This window comes from Harpia harpyja, chromosome 1 (assembly GCF_026419915.1).
Source record: "Harpia harpyja isolate bHarHar1 chromosome 1, bHarHar1 primary haplotype, whole genome shotgun sequence".
In the NCBI taxonomy this organism is placed as follows: domain Eukaryota; kingdom Metazoa; phylum Chordata; class Aves; order Accipitriformes; family Accipitridae; genus Harpia; species Harpia harpyja.
In genome coordinates, this window is record NC_068940.1 from 97,158,941 (window position 1) to 97,177,680 (window position 18,740).

The following is an 18,740-nucleotide window of genomic DNA, read 5'->3' on the forward strand; positions in this document are numbered from 1 at the left end:
CAAACACTATTGAGCAGTAAGTAAAGCAGAAGACAACTGACTGCAGTACATTGAGAACGTAGTACTAAAAAATATCTTAAAATGTAAAGCACAGCATGCTACTAAAAAAATGGCAAATTAGAAAGGAGAAAATACTGTCATTAGTCTAATAACTATAATCAATTAATCTACTACAAGTATGGATCAAAGGATGAACTGTCCTTGCTCACTATGTAAATAAATTCTACTAAACCTGTTCTATTCTTCAGTTGCTGGTGGCCAATATGTAAGTTGGCTTACTGCACTTATTATTTATCTAGGTAGCCAGCTATAAACTTTTTTAAAAAGACGTTTCCACTTAACTGAGCTTTACCCTAACAATGAAACAGCTCAACTACTCCTTTGCAGTATATCTAACCCGACAAACCTGTAAATAATGCAGCTGTATTAAAAAACTGCAAAATATCTATGTAAGGAAACAAGTTACCAAATTTCAAAGTGAAATTAATACGGTATCATGTATACCATATTACCAATATATCAGTGTTCATCTATCAAATAAACAGGCAATGTGCCCATCAGCTACATCTATTTTTTTTAAACAAAGCAAAAGTACTTAATTTCAAAATCTTGAAATCATCAGCTATGAGCAAAAAAAGACAACTGAGTCAGCTTCTGTCACAGCACAAACCACTATTTCAGGTCTAGAAGTACATAAGAAGCATTACTAGAATGGGAGTACAAATGTTAGCACAGGACACCGCCCAAATTCGAGTGAACTTCACTATTCAATGCAAGTTTAAGGATGATTACAGCTTGTTTTATTCTTAAGTGTTCCAGCAAACCCAAACCGAAAGAAGTTGGTTACACTCCTATAAACTGACTGAATTAGGAGGAAGCATGCGCATACTAGCCATCAGAGGGCAGCATGCACCTTCCACCAAGTCAGCATCTAAACAACGAGAATTTAATCTCACTCACATCTTGGTTCATACAGTCAAGATGATTGTCTTCAGAAACAATTAGAAAAGCTTATCATGATCCCGATTTTATAAGTTATTTCTGAACATCAATTTTAAAGAGTAGAGCAAGAGAAACCACTAATAGCCATGACATAGAGCACATCTGCTTCATGCATGCTTCAGTTTTACACCAGTTTCACAGCTACTTTAATCTGTGGCACTGTGCTGAAACAAGCACTGTGCTGAAAGAAGTGGTACTATGCTCCCTATGACCCTCCAGAATATTCCTTTCTGTATCTTCACCTGCCTCTCCCTTGAGACAGTACTCTTGTTCATTCATTCACAGTCAGCTAGAACGTGAAACAGATCCCAATTAAAACCAACTTGAAACAAAATTAATTAAACAAGAATACTACACAAATGAAACACTATTAAGAGAAACATTGAAGTTCGAAGAATTATTTCCAATTCAATTACCCAATAATCCCATACAGCAAGGTTATGAAAGAAACTAAGTTATCCTACAACTTTCAAAACAGAAAAGGAAATGTAGGAAAGGTTTTGAATCCACTTCTCAGAGCCTGAAAGCATAAGCAAATCTAAACCTGTCCTAAAGTAACCAGCATAGTAAAATGCACCTGCTTCCTTTACTCTCTTTAAAGTCAGCATTATTTAAATTAGCTTATTAAAATACCATGTAATAATGTTATCTGTTTATCTGCAAAAGTACTTATCTAGATCTCATGTGGTTTACAGCTCCGCTGTGAAGGGGCATTAATACTCTGTGCTCATTAGAATCTGCCACTGGCTGTTCAAGGTTAAAGGTCAACAAAATTAAATAAGATGATACATAAAACATTTAAAACATTTACATATTACAGCATAATACACTTAGAGTTCAATAAGAAATATTAGAACAGCTTAAAATTTCGGTTTACTACACAGAAGTGACAGCATGCCTTGACCTCTCAGCTGCCCTTCACTCCTTTCCTGAAGTAAGGCTGTAATAGTCCAAATGCACGAACAGTTTTCTATCCAAGTACTTACATTCTCCAACTTCTAGATGACTAGAAGCAACAACCTGGGCTCTATTAGTTCCCAGAAAACTAATGCTGTAATTTACTGAATAGTAGATTCAATTAAAAAAAAAATTAAAAAATCTCACAACACTGAGAAAACACAAGGTTTTCCCTTCAGAGTATCTGCAGAGTCCAGAAAGTGAGGTTTCTCGTAGCCAAACACTGTTAGCATTTCAAACCACCTCTCTGATAAAAATCAAGTTTTGCATTATCTTTGCCAGGCCCACATTAACATTGCATAGTCAATTTGACAATAAATAGTTTCCAAACTGATATTTGCTTATCTTTGGCAGCACTACTTCAACCATTTCCTATAGGAGCCTTACCTACAGTTAATCTCAATATTGTTAGGTGAAACGCTCGAAGTGGCTCCAGATTGCGTCCACTACACAGAATGACATGATTAAGAAAACTACAGAAGTTTGTGGTTGTTGTTCTTTCCCTTAAGTTTAATACACAGAAGATCCCACCTTCATTTGAGCCAAATGAAAAAAAAAATATATATTACATAACAGAATAAAAATTTAAGTTAGCTCATGCCTCTGTCAAGCAGGCAATATTTGTTTACGGAAAGGAATGCAGAACATCGTTCCCACTAATACCCTCCCTATCAGGGTCATAATAACAAATATTTTGGTTTATTCATATTCCTGGGTTACTACTATTCCAAATTCAAACTTACAAAATCAAGAAGCAATCTTCAGCTTGGGGGGGGGGGGGGGGGGGTGTGGAGAGCAGAAGTGCAGCAATATAAATAGAATGTTTCTTTTTATTTCTTCGTGGTTTTATCATTCATGTAAGAATACACAAAAGCCGATAAAAAGCTCCACAGGTCTGAATACAACCTGAAACACTGTCAACATCCACATCAACAGTCTCCAAATACAGTCAGCACTTACAACCAATAAAGTCTGCTGTTCCTGCAGCTTTACTGGACATATTTCATTACTTAAGTTGATGTAATTTCTTCACATAGAAAACACTCCTCATAAAAAAAGTTACAGAAGTTACCCATACCCAATACCCAGTGTATTATCTTACCTGTCCTTCCAACATGTCTCTCTGCAGTCCTGCCCGTTCTTGCTCGGAACTGTTGGTTCTTCGGATTGAAAGACTGTGCGATTTACGTTTCTGCTTTGCTTGGCGAGCAGATGCACAACTTCCACTTTCTATTGGCATTACTTCAAAAAAACAGCTTCACAGAGGCTCCTATGATAAACTAAGGACAAGCATTATACATTACAAATTGCTTTGCCAAACTAACCAGAGCTTACATTTTTTTGTCAAAACAGAAATATTTAGTGCTACTAAACTTTGGAGCTGTTTGGGTTGTCATTAAAAAGAAGGGATCCCTATTACTTACAGCTATTCTTCAAACAACATTAAGTTCAAAAACACATATGTATATAGGTAAATAAAGTGGAATCACTTCTGCATTACTTATTCATTAGCTAATAAACCTCTACAAAAGGAAAATAAATTCCACTACCTTGCTCATTTTGGAGAACACTAGCAGAGAAAGCCCCAAAATGCTTCCAGGAAACAACCATTATGCATACTATATTTCACTGAAATGCATGCAAAATTAAAACCCAGCTGGAAAATGAAAGCAAACAGACATGATAATCTAGGGACACTGTCAGGTTAAAAATGTATTATGCAACATTAAGTGTTAGTATACAAAATTTAATAGATGTGCTTGTTTACACATAAGCAGAAATTAATTTTAATGACAGAAGTTCTGAAAACTATTTTCCACCATTTTTGACAGCTCACTATTTCACTTTCATGATAGTAAAAGTGCCCATGAACTTATGAGAACAGTGAATGTGCACCTGACTTACCAGGCTGTTGTTGTTAATTTTTGTCAGCTTGTTAAAGCCAAATATGCATTTTAATATCCCTAAAAACACCTGACAGTATCACCAATTAATATTACCATGCATGATCTACTGCTTTCCCCTGTTTAAGAAAAATCAAATTATGTTTGATTTCTTGCATAAACATGGAGAACATGTTCTTTACTGTCAAAATCTTATGTTTTTACAAACATTTAATTACTGGATTTTTTTTTTCAATTTAAACCTGATATGAAACAGAAATTATTTTTAGTTTCATGGGGTACCAGTTGTTAAACATTTCAAATGTTTTAGGATTGATTACTCAAAAATTTTTCAATCATTAACATTTGAGAACAAATAAAAAATTCATTCTCCAGCATAAATGATTTCTGAAACAACAATTACAACTTAAAATAGCTGCAATAGTCTGCAAAGAAATAGGAGAGCAGAGTTGGCAAAGCTAACAAGGCAACTGAGCTTCCTTTTAAATAAGTTGATCAGAGAAAATTTAAACCAAACCCAGGGCCACTTCCAATTTAAGATCCGCCAACACACTAGATCTCAAGCTAGGAATGAGCACCATTGCTATTAACAAGAAAAGGCATTAACCAGCTCAGTGGTTTTGACATGGTATTTTCAGCTTTTTAACATATCGTAAAGCCAAGGAAAAGCATACCTTACTAAAAACACAGTATGCACCATGAATAAAACCAGCTTTAAATTTGCTTTGGTTTTCATATCACAAAATGAAAATATATAAAGATACATAAATTTATATCAAAATGAGACTAGATTTAGTTAAGGTTCTGAAGCCCATCCATCCTCAAATTTTCTCATTAAAAAAACTGGTATTTTAATTAGTTTTTGGAACACGCAAGTTCCAGTAACCTAACACCAATTCCATAGTGAATCTAAAATAAAATTCAGGTTGCACGGTATCTTGTACTGCACTGAAATGACCTTGCTAATTTCCTCTGGACTCTGCACAGTCTTCCCCTGCACCTAATCCCATCAGAGCTCTTTATGTGTGATTAATCAGTAGTAACTAATTGGTTATATTCACAAATTAAAGAAGAAAGAAGAGAAAGAACTACCATTGGGTAGTTTCTTATTTGATGAGATTTCTTTTTTCACTGTGGCTAGATGACTCTACCATAGAAAGACAGGACTGAAATTTTAAAAAGCCCATCCCATAAACAAGTTATTGCCAATTTTCTGGGCTTTGCTAAGTATCTTGCTGTTCTTGGACATATGGTCAAGAATCAGGAACAGGTTTTCACTGCTCATCGCATTTCTGTTTCTTTTCAAAATATGATCAGATCCCAAACACGTGTATATTCTCCTCTCTTCCACCCTCCTTCCTATCTCCCTTGGGAACCATTCTTTCAACAGCTTTCAGTTTACTGGTTTCTGCAGTGTTCAGGATTACTTTTTATGGTCCGAAGCACCAAACTCTGTGTGCACACACATAGATGTGTTAAACAGTTCTAAATCTATACATACACAGTTACATACAATAACATAAATCAGGTAACACTGTTTCACTTAAGCTCTGTGAAAAAAAAAAAATACTTCTAATTCCTGACAGATATCGCTCCTGAGCTGTAGTTATACTGAGATGTTAATATGGTTTATGCCTTACCAGGCATTGTTTTAACTATGTTAACTTCCATTTGCCCTCTGCTGCCAAACTACTTCATTTTAGAGGGCTTCACCAAGAAATACCCTTTTCTGGATTGCTTCATAAAATCATAGAATGGTTTGGGTTGGAAGGGACCTTTAAAGGTCATCTAGTCCAACCCTCCTGCAATGAGCAGGGACATCTTCAACTAGATCAGGTTGCGCAGACCCCCCCTCCAACCAGACCTTGAATGTTTCCAGGGACGGGGCATCTACAGCCTCTCTGGGCAACCTGTTCCAGTGTTTCACCACCCTCATTGTAAAAAATTTCTTCCTTAAAACTAGTCTGAATCTACCCTCTTTTAGTTTAAAGCCATTATCCCTTGTCCTATTGCAACAGGCCCTGCTAAAAAGTCTGTCCCCGTCTTTCTTAAGCCCCTTTCAAGTATTGAAAGGCCACAGTAAGGTCTCCCTAGAGAGACCAGGCTCTTTTCCAGGCTAAACAATCCCACCTCTCTCAATCCTTCTTCATAGGAGAGGTGTTCCAGCCCTCTGATCACTTTCATGGCCCTCCTCTGGACCCTCTCCAACAGGTCCTTGTCTTTCTTGTACCACTGGCTATGACTGGATACAATTGGCTTTCTGGGCTGCAAGTGCACATTGTTGCCTTGTGTCCGATTTTTCATCCCCCAGTATCCCCAAGTCCTTCTCGCAAGGGCTGCTCTCAATCCATTCATCCTCCCATCTGTATTGGTATTGGGGATTGCCCCGACCCATGTGCAGGACCTTGCACTTGGCCTTGTTGAACTTCATGAGGTTCGCATGGGCCCACTACTCAAGCCTGTCAAGGTCCCTCTGGATGGCATCCCTCCCCTCAAGCAAATCAACTGCACCACTCAGTATCAGTACATACAGATTTGGCAGCTATACATTCTAGCATGTAGAATTTAAAGGGACACAGTCAAATGCATGACAGTACATTTTTACATAGTGAAATTCTCACATTAACTACACAAAAGTTTCTACTTTCACAGCTCATAAGCAAACAGAAGAGGTTAGGTAAGAAACACCTCTGTTACTGAATCTATTTGCTAGCAGCACTTCACCTGCAGCCAGTGTCATTGACAGTAATTGCACTCTCCTCATGCACCAGCATGACCACATCACTCATGCACTGTTCTGGAGAGAGCAAGCATGCACACTCTTCCCCAGGCTCTGCAAGAGGGTGCACACAGCCATAGCAAAGCTGCAACCAAAGAGGCAACAAGCAGGCATGTGCATACAGAGGATAGGAAGGAGAAGCCAAAGGGGACTAGCTTCACTGCCTTTAATATTGTCCTGAGTTCCACCAAATACCCTTATAACCTTTCCATAAGGGAGCAATAATTAAAGAGTTTTTAGAACCAGGATGTAAATCCAGTTTTAAAAAGTGACAGTGTCCCTTTAAATATTAACTTCATTTTGACAATTTCAGAACTATTTTCATGATAATTGCAACAGTAAGAAGCTATAGGTTTTTCAAGAGTGGATTTCAAAAAACAGATCCTTGGCAATAGGATGCTAAAAAAAATAAACAAATAAGGTGCTCATTTCTAGCAGTTACCTGATTCCCCTTATTATTTAAGGTTTTCAAACAATGAAAATTACCTGTCCAGAATATCAGTGTCATGTTACATATCCTATGAAAACCATATTAAATATTGATTAGTGAAACAGTCAGTAGTATACAAACCAGTCAAAGTCTTTCACATTTTTGAAACTTTTGTAGTTAGAACACACCAGACAACAGGAAAGGGGGGTGAGGGAAAACAGCAACACAAGTCAAGGCTATGAACCAAATCCCAGTCAAACAAAGTAAGAAAAAAAGGCTTCAAAATGACCCATTATATATATTCTTAATCATAAAAGTTAATCATAACTTTTGAGTGTTACAAATGGGTTCTGAAGAGGTAAGTTCACTAAATTCACTTTCCTTCTACTTAGTAATACTACAAGTAGGATGAAAAATCACTAAGTAGGGGCATCTTGTTTCCTGAACCAAATGAAGCTGAATTCACAAAAGCTAAAAATTAGCAATCAAGAGTAAAAAAAAGCTGAACAAAAGTACTTTCCAAGAAAAAAAGAAAAAAAAAACAATCAAAAAAACAAAACAGAAAAGGGGGAAGAGTGCTGTATTACAAAACTATACTTATTAAGGGTGGCAGTTCACAAGTACTGCATTATTAAAAAGTGAGCTTATGAGACATATTAAGCTATTCAGCTCAATTGTTTTGAAAATGCTGCATTTGCATAGTGTTCTTCACACAATGATCTGTCAAAGCCTCAAGAGAACGGTACCAAATGAATTTCTGACAAAGTCAATCAGCAGAGGTAGGGAAGAAAAAGATGTCCTAGAAAACATCTAGACCACAGGTGATTACTACTTTCTGAATGCAAAGATACTTCAGTATTTCAGTTATGCTGTTTAATTAAACTCACAGCATATTTTACAGTGTGTTAAATTAAAGTTCTGCCACCTACCTTTCTGTAACATATGTTACCATGTATTCAGTCACAGGAAATATTTCATCAGAGTAACAGTAAAGAGCAGATGTGTAACCAATTACTGTTTTATTCAGCCACAACAGAGAAATGGCACCAAACAGAAGTGCACACACTGGTCTTACTAGACTTAAAAATTCACTGCAGCAATCAACTAATTCTACTTGCCTACTTCTTCTACTCCTGAACATGGAACAAGCAGACTGCTGCAAGGAAGGAATTCCTGGGGTATGGATGCTGCTGAAGCCAGGGAGAAAATGTTTTAAGAAGTGTCAGCACAGACAGAATGGCTACAGTATTGCATTTCCTTTTTTGTTCATTCAAGACAACAGACAAGTCTGTAAAGGGAAAGCATCAGGAAGTTTCAGCAACATCTCTTACCCAAGATCTCCCTGCTCCATTTTGTTTAGCATTTAGCAATAGTAATACTTACTATTTAAAGGATTGGGTCAAAACAAAAAAACAAACCAAAACAAAAAAACCACCACAGAAACAATTTTACTGTATTTCTGTGTGCTTTTAAATCTCCTAGACAGTCTCAGGTCTCTCATTTTCAAACATGGTTTAGAACAAAATTTCAGCGTATACTACATAAGAAACAAAGGCTTTTTACAGTAGTAATTATTGTACTGTGCAACATTAAAACCTTAAAACACAAATATGCCAATGAACCTTTTTTTTTTTTTTCCCCACAAAGCAGGGAGGGAAAGGGGAAAGAGAGGAGAATGATTACAGTTATTAAGTTCTTAACTACATGTAACAGTCTGACAGAATTACTCATGAGGTAAGGGAATTTAGGGATCAACATACGCCACTACAATCTTTATTAATATGCAAAGAAATCACATTTAAAGGAGTAAAACTTGCATTTTGAGGTCTTCAGTGAACAATTTGTTTCAAGGATGCTGTACATTCAAGTGCCATTAACTCAACACAAGCTCCAAGAATATAGCACACCTGAGAAAGATCAGGCTAAACAGACTTCTTTGTAAGACTAGTTGTTCTGCTGAAGATAAATATTTAGGAAACCAAACCATCCCAGATCATCACAGATGATGCTAGAACCACTGATAAGCGTGCTTAAACCTTATGAAATCCACTCGAGCATTACAACATTAATTTTTTTTCTAAATTTAGTGCAGCATACTTTCAAACAAAACTGGATGTTCCTCGAAATGTAAAAGGGGAAAGCATCCACCCCATTTCTCCCTTCGACAGAAAGCATAGTAAAGAAGCTGCATTAATGAATTTTAAGTATGTTATACAGCTGGAAATCAACGATAAAAGCTTTAACACATTAGTAAGTACCTACTCTGAGCAAGCTTCTAACACCAACATCCAAGCATAAGCCAGCCCAGTTTTGCTGCTAGCAAGCTTTGATCTTGCTAATTCAACTACGTCAGCAAATGCTGCAATCACACCAAATGCAGTGCAGGCCTAGCCCATCAAACAGTCTACTAAAGCAAGAAATGATACTCTCAACCATACAGACTTATTTTAACTAATATTAAACAACAATAATAATCAAGCTTGGATTATTTTTATTTTTTCTATTTAGAATATAGAAGAAACCTGCCTGGGTCCACTAATAATCATCAGAGCAAGATCTGTTAAGTGAAATTGCTGGTGTCCTGAAAGCATACAACTTCCCTTTAGGATCTGTGCCACCTATGCTCACTGACTGTGCTCACTGTTTCAACTAGTTTAAATGATACAGGGTACGATATAATCTTACATTTAACACTAGTTAGTCACCCATGAGTATATAACATACCTTGTTTTATTAATAGGTATTGATTAGCAAACTTTATTGAAGAGTTCAACAGACAGCATCAGCTCCTGCTAAATTACGTACTGCTGGTTAAATTCTAAAATATGTTTGAAAGCTACTTTATCTCCTTAGCTGTTTCACAGATATTTTAGCCACAATTCCTCTATTAGCAAATCCCTAATAGCCTAGAAGTAGTCTACATGCATGCACAGGTATGCAAATACAAGACCTGAGGGTGAGGAATCCTAAGGAAGTTCAAGAGCAAAGGCGGTTTAACCAGGTATTTGTTTAAGGAAGCACTGCACCACATACAGAGGCCAGAATCTTATTGTGCTAGTCTCTAAACAAACAATATTTAGGTACTTATTACCGATGTACTAGATATATTGCTATTATGCTTTTATGCAAGCAGAGTGACCTCTAATATCATTGCTCTTCATTTGGGAATATATTACTTGCTAATAAATTACAATCTTCTACTGCTTAAGACATCAACAAAAGCAAGTAACTTTGACACGAACTATAATAAGCTTAGCAAGCTTTTCTGAAGCACCAACAAATAACCTTTATACAGCACATTCTTGAAGCATTTCCTCATATGGCCTACCACAGAGAACTACCAAATCTTCCAACAGTACGTGTAACAGCACTGCAAGTACCCTGTCCTACCATCTTGAAATACTAAGACAGTCTCAAAATAGTCAGTAAGTATTACTCAAGGATGAGAAAATAACAAATCATTCTGGCTTGCAAGGAGACCATCCCGATTCCTGTTCATTCCTCAGTGGTCGTGTGTAGAGTACTAACAAACTCTCCCCACAGAGGTTTGAAGTGGTGGCCTCCAGAACAAGCCCCTCACCCTGGCCTTCACCTCACAAGACAAGCTACTAGTCTTAGCTCCAAGACTTAAAAATTCCATGACATGAAACGATCCCAATTTCTTCTCAAACTTATAAAATGCAATACCACTTAACTTTTCCTTACTTGACACATACTAGTTCTGGCTTGTAATTTCTGGATATTGTAGAAGTGAGCTCTTCTTTTAAGACAGTATCACCACACTAGCAATATTTCTCCCATGACTGTACCAACACTCTCATGCATTTCAGTCCATACAAGAGACTGCATCCTTTAAACAAGTCCTAAATTTAAAAGAAAGATGGTGGAAGGGCATGTCTACATTAGAGAGACAGTTTCATCTTAGGAAAGAGTTACCTTTAGATTTAATATGTTAAAGCTAGTTTAGGGACAAATGTACACATAAACAACTGGCATTAAAAAAAAAAAACAACCCACAACACATTACAGTGGCCTCTGCCTTAAATTCTAATGTTGGGTGCAGGCATCTTTTCCTAAAATAATTGCCCAAGTCCACAACACACAAAGCTACATTTAAAGTTATTATAACAAGACACATTAGGGCTGACACATGGACACACAAGATCTTATCTAATGTAAACTACTCATTAGAAAACAAACTTGGAGGAGTCTTGAGGTTACCAGCTCACTTTCAAAAATATCACATAAGAAACGCCAACAGCAGGCCTGCTTGGAAAACAGTTTCAGAAATTTGCTTAAGGAGAATGATACTGCTGCAATGTTGCAAAATGGGTGCCTGAACAATAGACGTTTGTATAATTTCAAGGTGTACTCAATGACACTGAATCACTTCTAAAAAGCTGTTCCACCAGCTCTTTACATAAATCTTCCATGAATTACTGTTATAGAAAGCATACTTTAAAACACTATAAGGAAACAACCTTTGACAAGCTGGAAGATGTAACAAGAGGGATAAAACCACACGTAGAAGTTTCTCTTTTCTCACAAACACCAAGATGTCCTTGAACAATGGCTCAAGACTTAACCTGAAGAAGTTTTCCTCATCTTTGCATAAGCACAATCTTTTTATTTTATTTCCTTCTACAACTGGGACCTAACATCTAGTCAACCACCGAATACATTAAGCATATTAACTCTTCCCTCAAATTTGTTTTCACCGGTTTTAGCTCAGGAAAAGAGAAAAATACTGTAAATGGCTCTTTACAGACATAACTTTTACCCATCTCGGATGGTTCCGAGTCATCCTCCTGCTGCCAAAGGCCAGATCTACTCCATCCCACCACAAACAGCAACCTTCTTCCTCGAGCAGTTGTGCCCCACTTCACGGAATTTGGGCGTTTCATTTTTGCCCCATTCGTACGTATGTCAGAGGATCTGAAGTCAGTCCGTAAACTACTGAGGTACTACACTTGGCTTGTCCTTAGGATACGCAGTAGCACACAAACAAAGTTAGTGAGCAGACCCTACTCAGCAGGCACCCTCGGTTTCACTATCTGCAGACCTGGAACCACCCCTACAGCCTCGGGATGGAAGTGTTAAAAAAAAAAAAAAAAAAAAATCTTAAAAAAAAAAACCAAACCCAACACACAGGAGAAGAGAAAGAAGGGCTTATTTACGGTTATTTAGGTTTGTAAGAAAGAATGTGCAAGTCATTTCACGCGGAAATAAGCCGGAACAGGACGGGCTGGGAGGGGGTGCCGCGGCAGGAGCCCCGCTTGACGCCACGGGCCTGGCGAGGCGGCGGCACCGCGCAGGTACCACCCGCCGCCCGCGCCGACGGGCTGCGACCCCCGCCCCGCCCCGGCCCTGCCCTTCCTTCCCCCGCGGCTCCCCCCGCGCCGGGCCGCGCCCGCAGCCCCTCGGGGGAGCCGCTGCCAGCGGCGGCGGCGGAGGTCTCGCCGGGCGGGAAGATGGCGGAGGGTCTGCGCCCCGCTGAGGGAGGGGAGCGGGGAGGGGGGGGCGCGCCGCGCCGCGGCCCCCCGCACTCACCTGTCAGCCACAGCCGGGCGGCGGGCGGGAAGGGGCAGGACCGCAGACGGCGGGGGGAAGGAGGAGGAGGAGGAGGAGGAGGAGGAGGGCGAGGGGAGGGCGGGAGGGGCAGCGACGAGCCCGGCGCCGCGCTCCGGCAGCGACGCGCCTCTCCGGTAAGGAGCCCTCGCGGCGACATCCGGCGGCGGGCGGAAGCGGCCCCCGCTCGCCGCTATGGCGACGGGCCGGGCAGCGGGCGGCGGGCGGCAGCTCCTCGCCGCCAGCCGAGCCTCCCGCCCGGCGGCCGGAGCCTCCGGCGGCTCCCGCCCGGCGGCTCGTTGGGGCTGGATACTGTCAGCCCTGGTAGATCGGTACGCGAGCTTACCGGTCCGTGCCGACAGCCTTGCTGGTGCTGCATTTGCCCCGAGGTGCGGTGATGAACAGGGACCCACCGCACGAACAAAGCCGCCGGTACGGCTGCGGGCCCCGTCAGGCTGCGAAGAACGGGGGCGGGCGGCTGCGCTGCTACCACCACCCCCCCCTTCCACGGTTAGCTCTCAGCCCTGCGTCTCCCAGCTGCTGATTTAATGCTGATACTTGCAAAGCTGAGTTGTGTTGCATCCTAACTGTTGTCGGAGGGGACCACCGTGGACTGGCAAGGGAGAGGAAACTTTCCTGAAACTCCACTGGGAATTCCTTATTTTTTAATGTAGAATGGCTGGAAGATACCGAATCTGGACTTTTTCTACTGCGTCCGCAGGCAGTAGCATGACAGAAACAGTGAATCAAAGCTAACCACTACATTCTGCAAGTAGGCTGTTCGCTTTGAAGCTTACAACACATAATTGAAATGTGATTAATTCCTTTGCTGATTAACACTTAGAAGAAACCTTCACCTAAAATTCTTATTCATTGTAGCAGACTGTGAAAGCCAAAAGAGGCCTTCGCCTAATTATTTTCTTTCTTCCTGCAGATTATCTGGCTGCCTCAGAAGAGGTCTGCAAAAAGGCCAGAAGAACATGTGCCTCAGAGTGAAGGCTGAAAATAGTACATTTTCTTTTTATGTGCTTCCCAGCTACAAGTATGCCTGCTGTTCTCTTTCGTCGTCTTTTCCCTTTCTACCTCCTTCTGTGCAGTCATGTCTTAATTGCAGTTGTACTAGCACTGACAAAAATAGCGTGTTTTACCTATTTACTAGCATCTTTTTCATCACTGGAGGTCATTCTACAAGATAACCACCCTAACTGGTTGAGAACTTCCCATAATTTTAGCCTATTCCCTTCTTCAAAGCCACCAAAAGGAGAAAGGAAGGGAGCAAAATGAATAGCTAAATGGCTTTAAGGAGAGGAAAGGGGGGAGACAGAACAGGGAAAAGAAGATGGACAAGAGGTTGAACAGAGTTGCCTGGAAGGAAGCCTGAACACAACCTGACCAAATGGCACAGTTTGATGCTTTGAATTCTCTTTATAGTTGGTCCAGTTGCAGTTTTTTCAGCCATCTTAGCCAAGTCACAACTACAGTCCTCAGCTATTCAGTTCCCAACTAAACATTTTTTAAGGATCATTTTTCCTACCAAAATTACTTCATCCTAACATAATTCTACTGGTTTAGCTGTAAGTATGAAGGAAAAAAACATCCAGCAAGAGCACAAGGATCCACATTTCAGATTTCCCTGGGAAAACACTTGGCAACTTTCTTACTCTCTGGAGCAGCTCACTCTCTATCAGCAGGGGGCAATACAGAGATGACCATTTTTTTCCTGAAGAAATGCAGAATACTGCAATAAGGAAAGACAGGGGCTTTTTCCTTGATACAGGGTGACTCTGACCTGAAAATTAACAAGCCTTGTATGGATGCACTTGCTTTTTCACAAGAAAAGAACGGCAAGTGGCCTGTTGTCACTCTAGCCCTGTTACTGGTTTGGTTTTGTCATGGCACTAAAAGAGGAGCAGATGCTGTGTAATGTATGGGGGCAAGTGCAGAACAAAAGATAGCATGTGCTTTTCACAAACTGCTTGTTTTAGAACAAGAGACCTAGACAGCAATACAGGAAGGAGCCTAGGGAAATGGGGGGCGGTACTAGTTAGCATCTTATCAACAGCTAAGAAGCTTTTTTTAATAGGCATTACAGTCAACAGAGTGGCAAAAGTTAGGTTGTCCTGGACATCACCTTCCAGATCTCCTTCTGCGCCCATGGCTGGACTTGAGAAGACAAGATACAAGGCTTAGGAAACCAGCAATAGAACAGAGTAATAGTTGAATGTCCCAAATAAAGATTTTTCCAAACCTGTAAAAGTAGCAGGAAAAGGCAGAGCCTCCTATCCAGACCTCAAACCAAAAGAAAGAAAAAAGAAAAACAGATCTAAGGGAGAAAAGAACTCAAGGGTTATTTCTTCCTTTATGTAGGAAACCTAATAACTCCTTCCTAAAAGAGCGGTTTCCTATATCATTAATCATCACCTTATGCTGTACAGAAACATTTGGAAGCCGTCCATCATAGCACTCTTCCCATCATGCTTGAGATAGATAGCAAAACTAAATGCAGATACAACATCCTACTTATATATTTAGCATACATGTATTACATTTTTACTACAAAGCCATCTGTCTTCTCTGAAGCGAGCTGAAGCCAACCCACTTTCCTGAAATAGGCCTTTTAAGAAAGAAGGGTCAAGTGAACAACAGCAGATTAGTTAGGACTGGGAGGTATATACCTCCCAATTCAGATAAAACCCAGGCTGTTGTTCATTCTGCACATAAGTGGATCACTTTTAGACAAATGTTTTCTGAAGAGCTATGACTCCAGGGCAGGAGCAGACTTCCGAGAGGGATTCTTCAGGGAGACCAGGAACAAGGATAGCTCTATAACTGAGAAGGGTGAACTGGAAGTCTTAAATGTTCAAACAAGTGAGCAGGAAGCTTAAAAAGAGGCAAGCTAGATATGAAAGGTGGGGGAAAAAAACCTTAATTTGCCCTGGCAAAGCTGAAAACTGAGGAAAGGCATGTCTCAAGAGTCTATGCCTTCTAGGCTGGGGTCAAATCTCGGGTTTGTTCAGTGTTTACTTCATCCTGTGGTGTACCATCTTCTTGTTTAACTTGCTGGACGATTAAGATGTTTTCCTCCAGTTTGGTGGGAACTGCATTTCCCTTTATCTTAGTAGATAGCAAAAATCTGTCACTTATTTGCAGCTCATTGGCTTTTCAGGTGAAATGAGAGACTTCCCAGTGGTGGCAAGCAACTGCTTTTCCCTTGTTAGTAGAGTGTCTGAAAACAGTCAGCAGACTTCAGGAGATGCATAAATTAAATCAAGTCTCAAAGGCATGTATATGTCACTTCAGGCATGCTTCTGTTTATGTGGGCTGGAGGAAAAGTTCTGAGGTTTCAGTGAAATGCATACTATTACAAAAATGAGGGTGTTTTATTTTCAACACCAATAGCTGCTTTGAAGGTACAGGCTAAGTCTGGAGGGGAGTGAGAGGAAAGATGATACAGGTGACATAAAACACCTGATCCTGAAAATGTCTTTGGTTAAAGGCTTGGGAGGTGTCTCCCTTGTCTGTTGTGTGAAAAGAGTTTATTTTGTCTCTCTTGTCCTTTTTGGCTGCTTTTTTACCTCTCATTATCCACCAGGACTTGTTGTCAGACATGGTGCTCACCAACATCGCTCCAGGTGAAGTGCTTTGTTTGTGCAAGACAGGAACTATAGTTGTTTCTGCCAGTCACGTTCTAAAGTGCCTATATAGAACTTCTCAATAATTATTACTGGGGAAAAAAAATCTATTTTCTTTTCTCCATTATCTACAGGGACATTTTTCTGGTATCCCTCTGCTGTGTAGCTTGAACATCACTGTGTACATCTGCTCCTTGGTGTATGTCAATGTCAGCTGTGCCCCACGTACAGACCCCATCTCTGTCTTTTAGGGTAGAAGCTTCCATTCCAAGAACTTCACTTGCAGGAGGGTTGGTTGTTAACTCTGTTGTCTTCATATGAGATGCTGGTTTGTTTGTCCGTCTTGGCAGTTAAGAGTATTTTTGATAGATTTGTGTAGCTTGTATTTGGTTACATGAGGAGATAGAAGAAGAATTTGACAGATTTTTTTCATCTGGTACAATGACACTAGCAAGTGATCAATACAGCAAAGGGTATTCTCAGTATTTCTACAAAGCTCAATCTCCATTTACCATGTTTTCATGCTAAACAGTGACTCCAGACAAAAAGTAATCTCTGTACTTTTCAGTCCTTTCTGAGAGTGCATATTAATCATTATTAATGTTCTTGTGTTAATGGATATTATGTTTGTAATGTATTAATGAATAACACAATATTAACATTAATGTTCTTATGTTGTGTTCTCTACAGTTAAAGGGATATGCAGCAGCTGGCACACTTTTTTTTTTTTTTTCGAACTTCTTAATGCTCTCTGCTACTCAAACCACTTCCTACCCCTTACTCTCCCTTCATCAAGCTCTGCACAGCAGAACCCCTCTAAGATACCCCCTTTGTAAGATATTAACTGTCAGTTTGAAATTTTGTTCTGTTAATGGTATCTCTAAATGAAAGGCCATCTGGCCATCTGTCCTGTTCACAGGAAAAATCAAAATAAACCAGACTGAAATGCTGGAATGTGAGCCGAAAGGCAGTCAGAGTGATGCCTCCAAGACAACATGTGAAACATCATTTGTAGTTGTACTGGGTTTGTGTGGCAAGGTTTTGGTAGCAGGGGTGTTACAGGGGTGGCTTCAGTGAGAAGCTGCTGGAAGCTTCCCCTGTGTCCGACAGAGCCAATGCCAGCCGGCTCTAAGATGGACCCGCCGCTGGCCAAGGCCGAGCCCATCAGCGATAGTGGTAGCGCCTCTGGGATAACAGATTTAAGAAGGAAAAAAAGTTGCGGGACACACAGAAACAGCAGCCGGAGAGAGGAGTGAGAACATGTGAGAGAACCAAACCTGCAGACCCCCAGGTCAGTGCAGAAGGAGGGGGAGGAGGTGCTCCAGGCGCCGGAGCAGAGATTCCCCTGCAGCCCGTGGGGAAGACCATGGTGAGGCAGGCTGTCCCCCTGCAGCCCAGGGAGGTCCATGGTGGAGCAGATCTCCACCTGCAGCCCAGGGAGGTCCATGGTGGAGCAGATCTCCACCTGCAGCCCGGGGATGACCCCACGCCGGAGCAGGTGGGTGCCCGAAGGAGGCTGTGACCCCGTGGGAACCCCGCGCTGGAGCAGGCTCCTGGCAGGACCTGTGGACCCATGGAGAGAGGAGCCCACACTGGAGCAGGTTTTCTGGCAGGACTTGTGACCCTGCGGGGGACCCATGCTGGAACAGTCTGTTCCTGAAGGACTGCAGCCCATGGAAGGGACACATGCTGGAGCAGTTTGTGAAGAACTGCAGCCCGTGGGAAGGACTCATGTTGGAGAAGTTCATGGAGAACTGTCTCCCATGGGAGGGACCCCACGGTGAAGCAGGGGAAGAGTGAGGAGTCCTGCCCCTGAGGAGGAAGGAGCGGCAGAGATGTGTGATGAGCTGACTGTAACCCCCATTCCCCATCCCCCTGCAGCGCTGGGGGGGTAGGTAGAGAATCCAGGAGTGAAGCTGTGCCCAGGAAAAAGGGAGGGGTGTGGGGAAGGTGTTTTAAGATTTGGTTTTATTTCTCATTACCCTACTCTGGTTGATTGGCAATAAATTAATTTTCCCCAAGTTGAGTCTGTTTTGCCCGTGACAGTAATTGGTTGAGTGATGTCTCCCTGTCCTTACCTGAACCCGTGAGCCCTTTGTTATATTTTCTCTCCCCTGTCCAGCTGAGGAGGGGGGAGTGATAGAGCGGCTTTGGTGGGCACCTGGCATCCAGCCAGGGTTAGCTCGCCACACTAGTCCTTTTATGGAATCTAACTGTAAATCCAAATCTACGGACAGGCGATAAATCAGCAAAAGAAGTCTTGCTCAGAAGGTACTCAGCTATGGTGCCATGAAGTTTCCGTAGGGGCTGGTTTTGAAGTTCCTCTGCCTTTAGACTGGGTATCTGTGCATGTCTAGAACTACCCTATCTGAGCAGTTCATCGTGACGTCTTGCCTGTGCTTGATTCCTACCCAGAAACCAAGTGTTTCTTTCTCTGTCCCTTAAGAACATAAGGAGTTAGGCAATTT

General features: G+C 41.2%; 1 protein-coding gene across 2 annotated transcripts in view; it reads right to left on the bottom strand.

The window, feature by feature from the left end:
• Window positions 1-12,737, bottom strand: part of WDR37 (WD repeat domain 37) — a 48,708-nt gene extending 35,971 nt beyond the window's left edge. Inside the window, exons 1-3 of one of the 2 annotated variants that reach the window (XM_052806340.1) lie at window positions 12,623-12,736; window positions 7,129-7,160; window positions 3,062-3,239 (exon numbers count right to left, since the gene is read on the bottom strand). In XM_052806340.1, coding sequence (XP_052662300.1) covers window positions 3,062-3,199 — 138 coding nt within the window. In that variant the 5' untranslated portion in view covers window positions 3,200-3,239; window positions 7,129-7,160; window positions 12,623-12,736. Of the gene's footprint in view, window positions 1-3,061; window positions 3,240-7,128; window positions 7,161-12,622 lie in introns of both variants that reach the window. The other variant, XM_052806350.1, reaches the window with a different exon arrangement.
• Window positions 12,738-18,740: the final 6,003 nt, after the last annotated feature.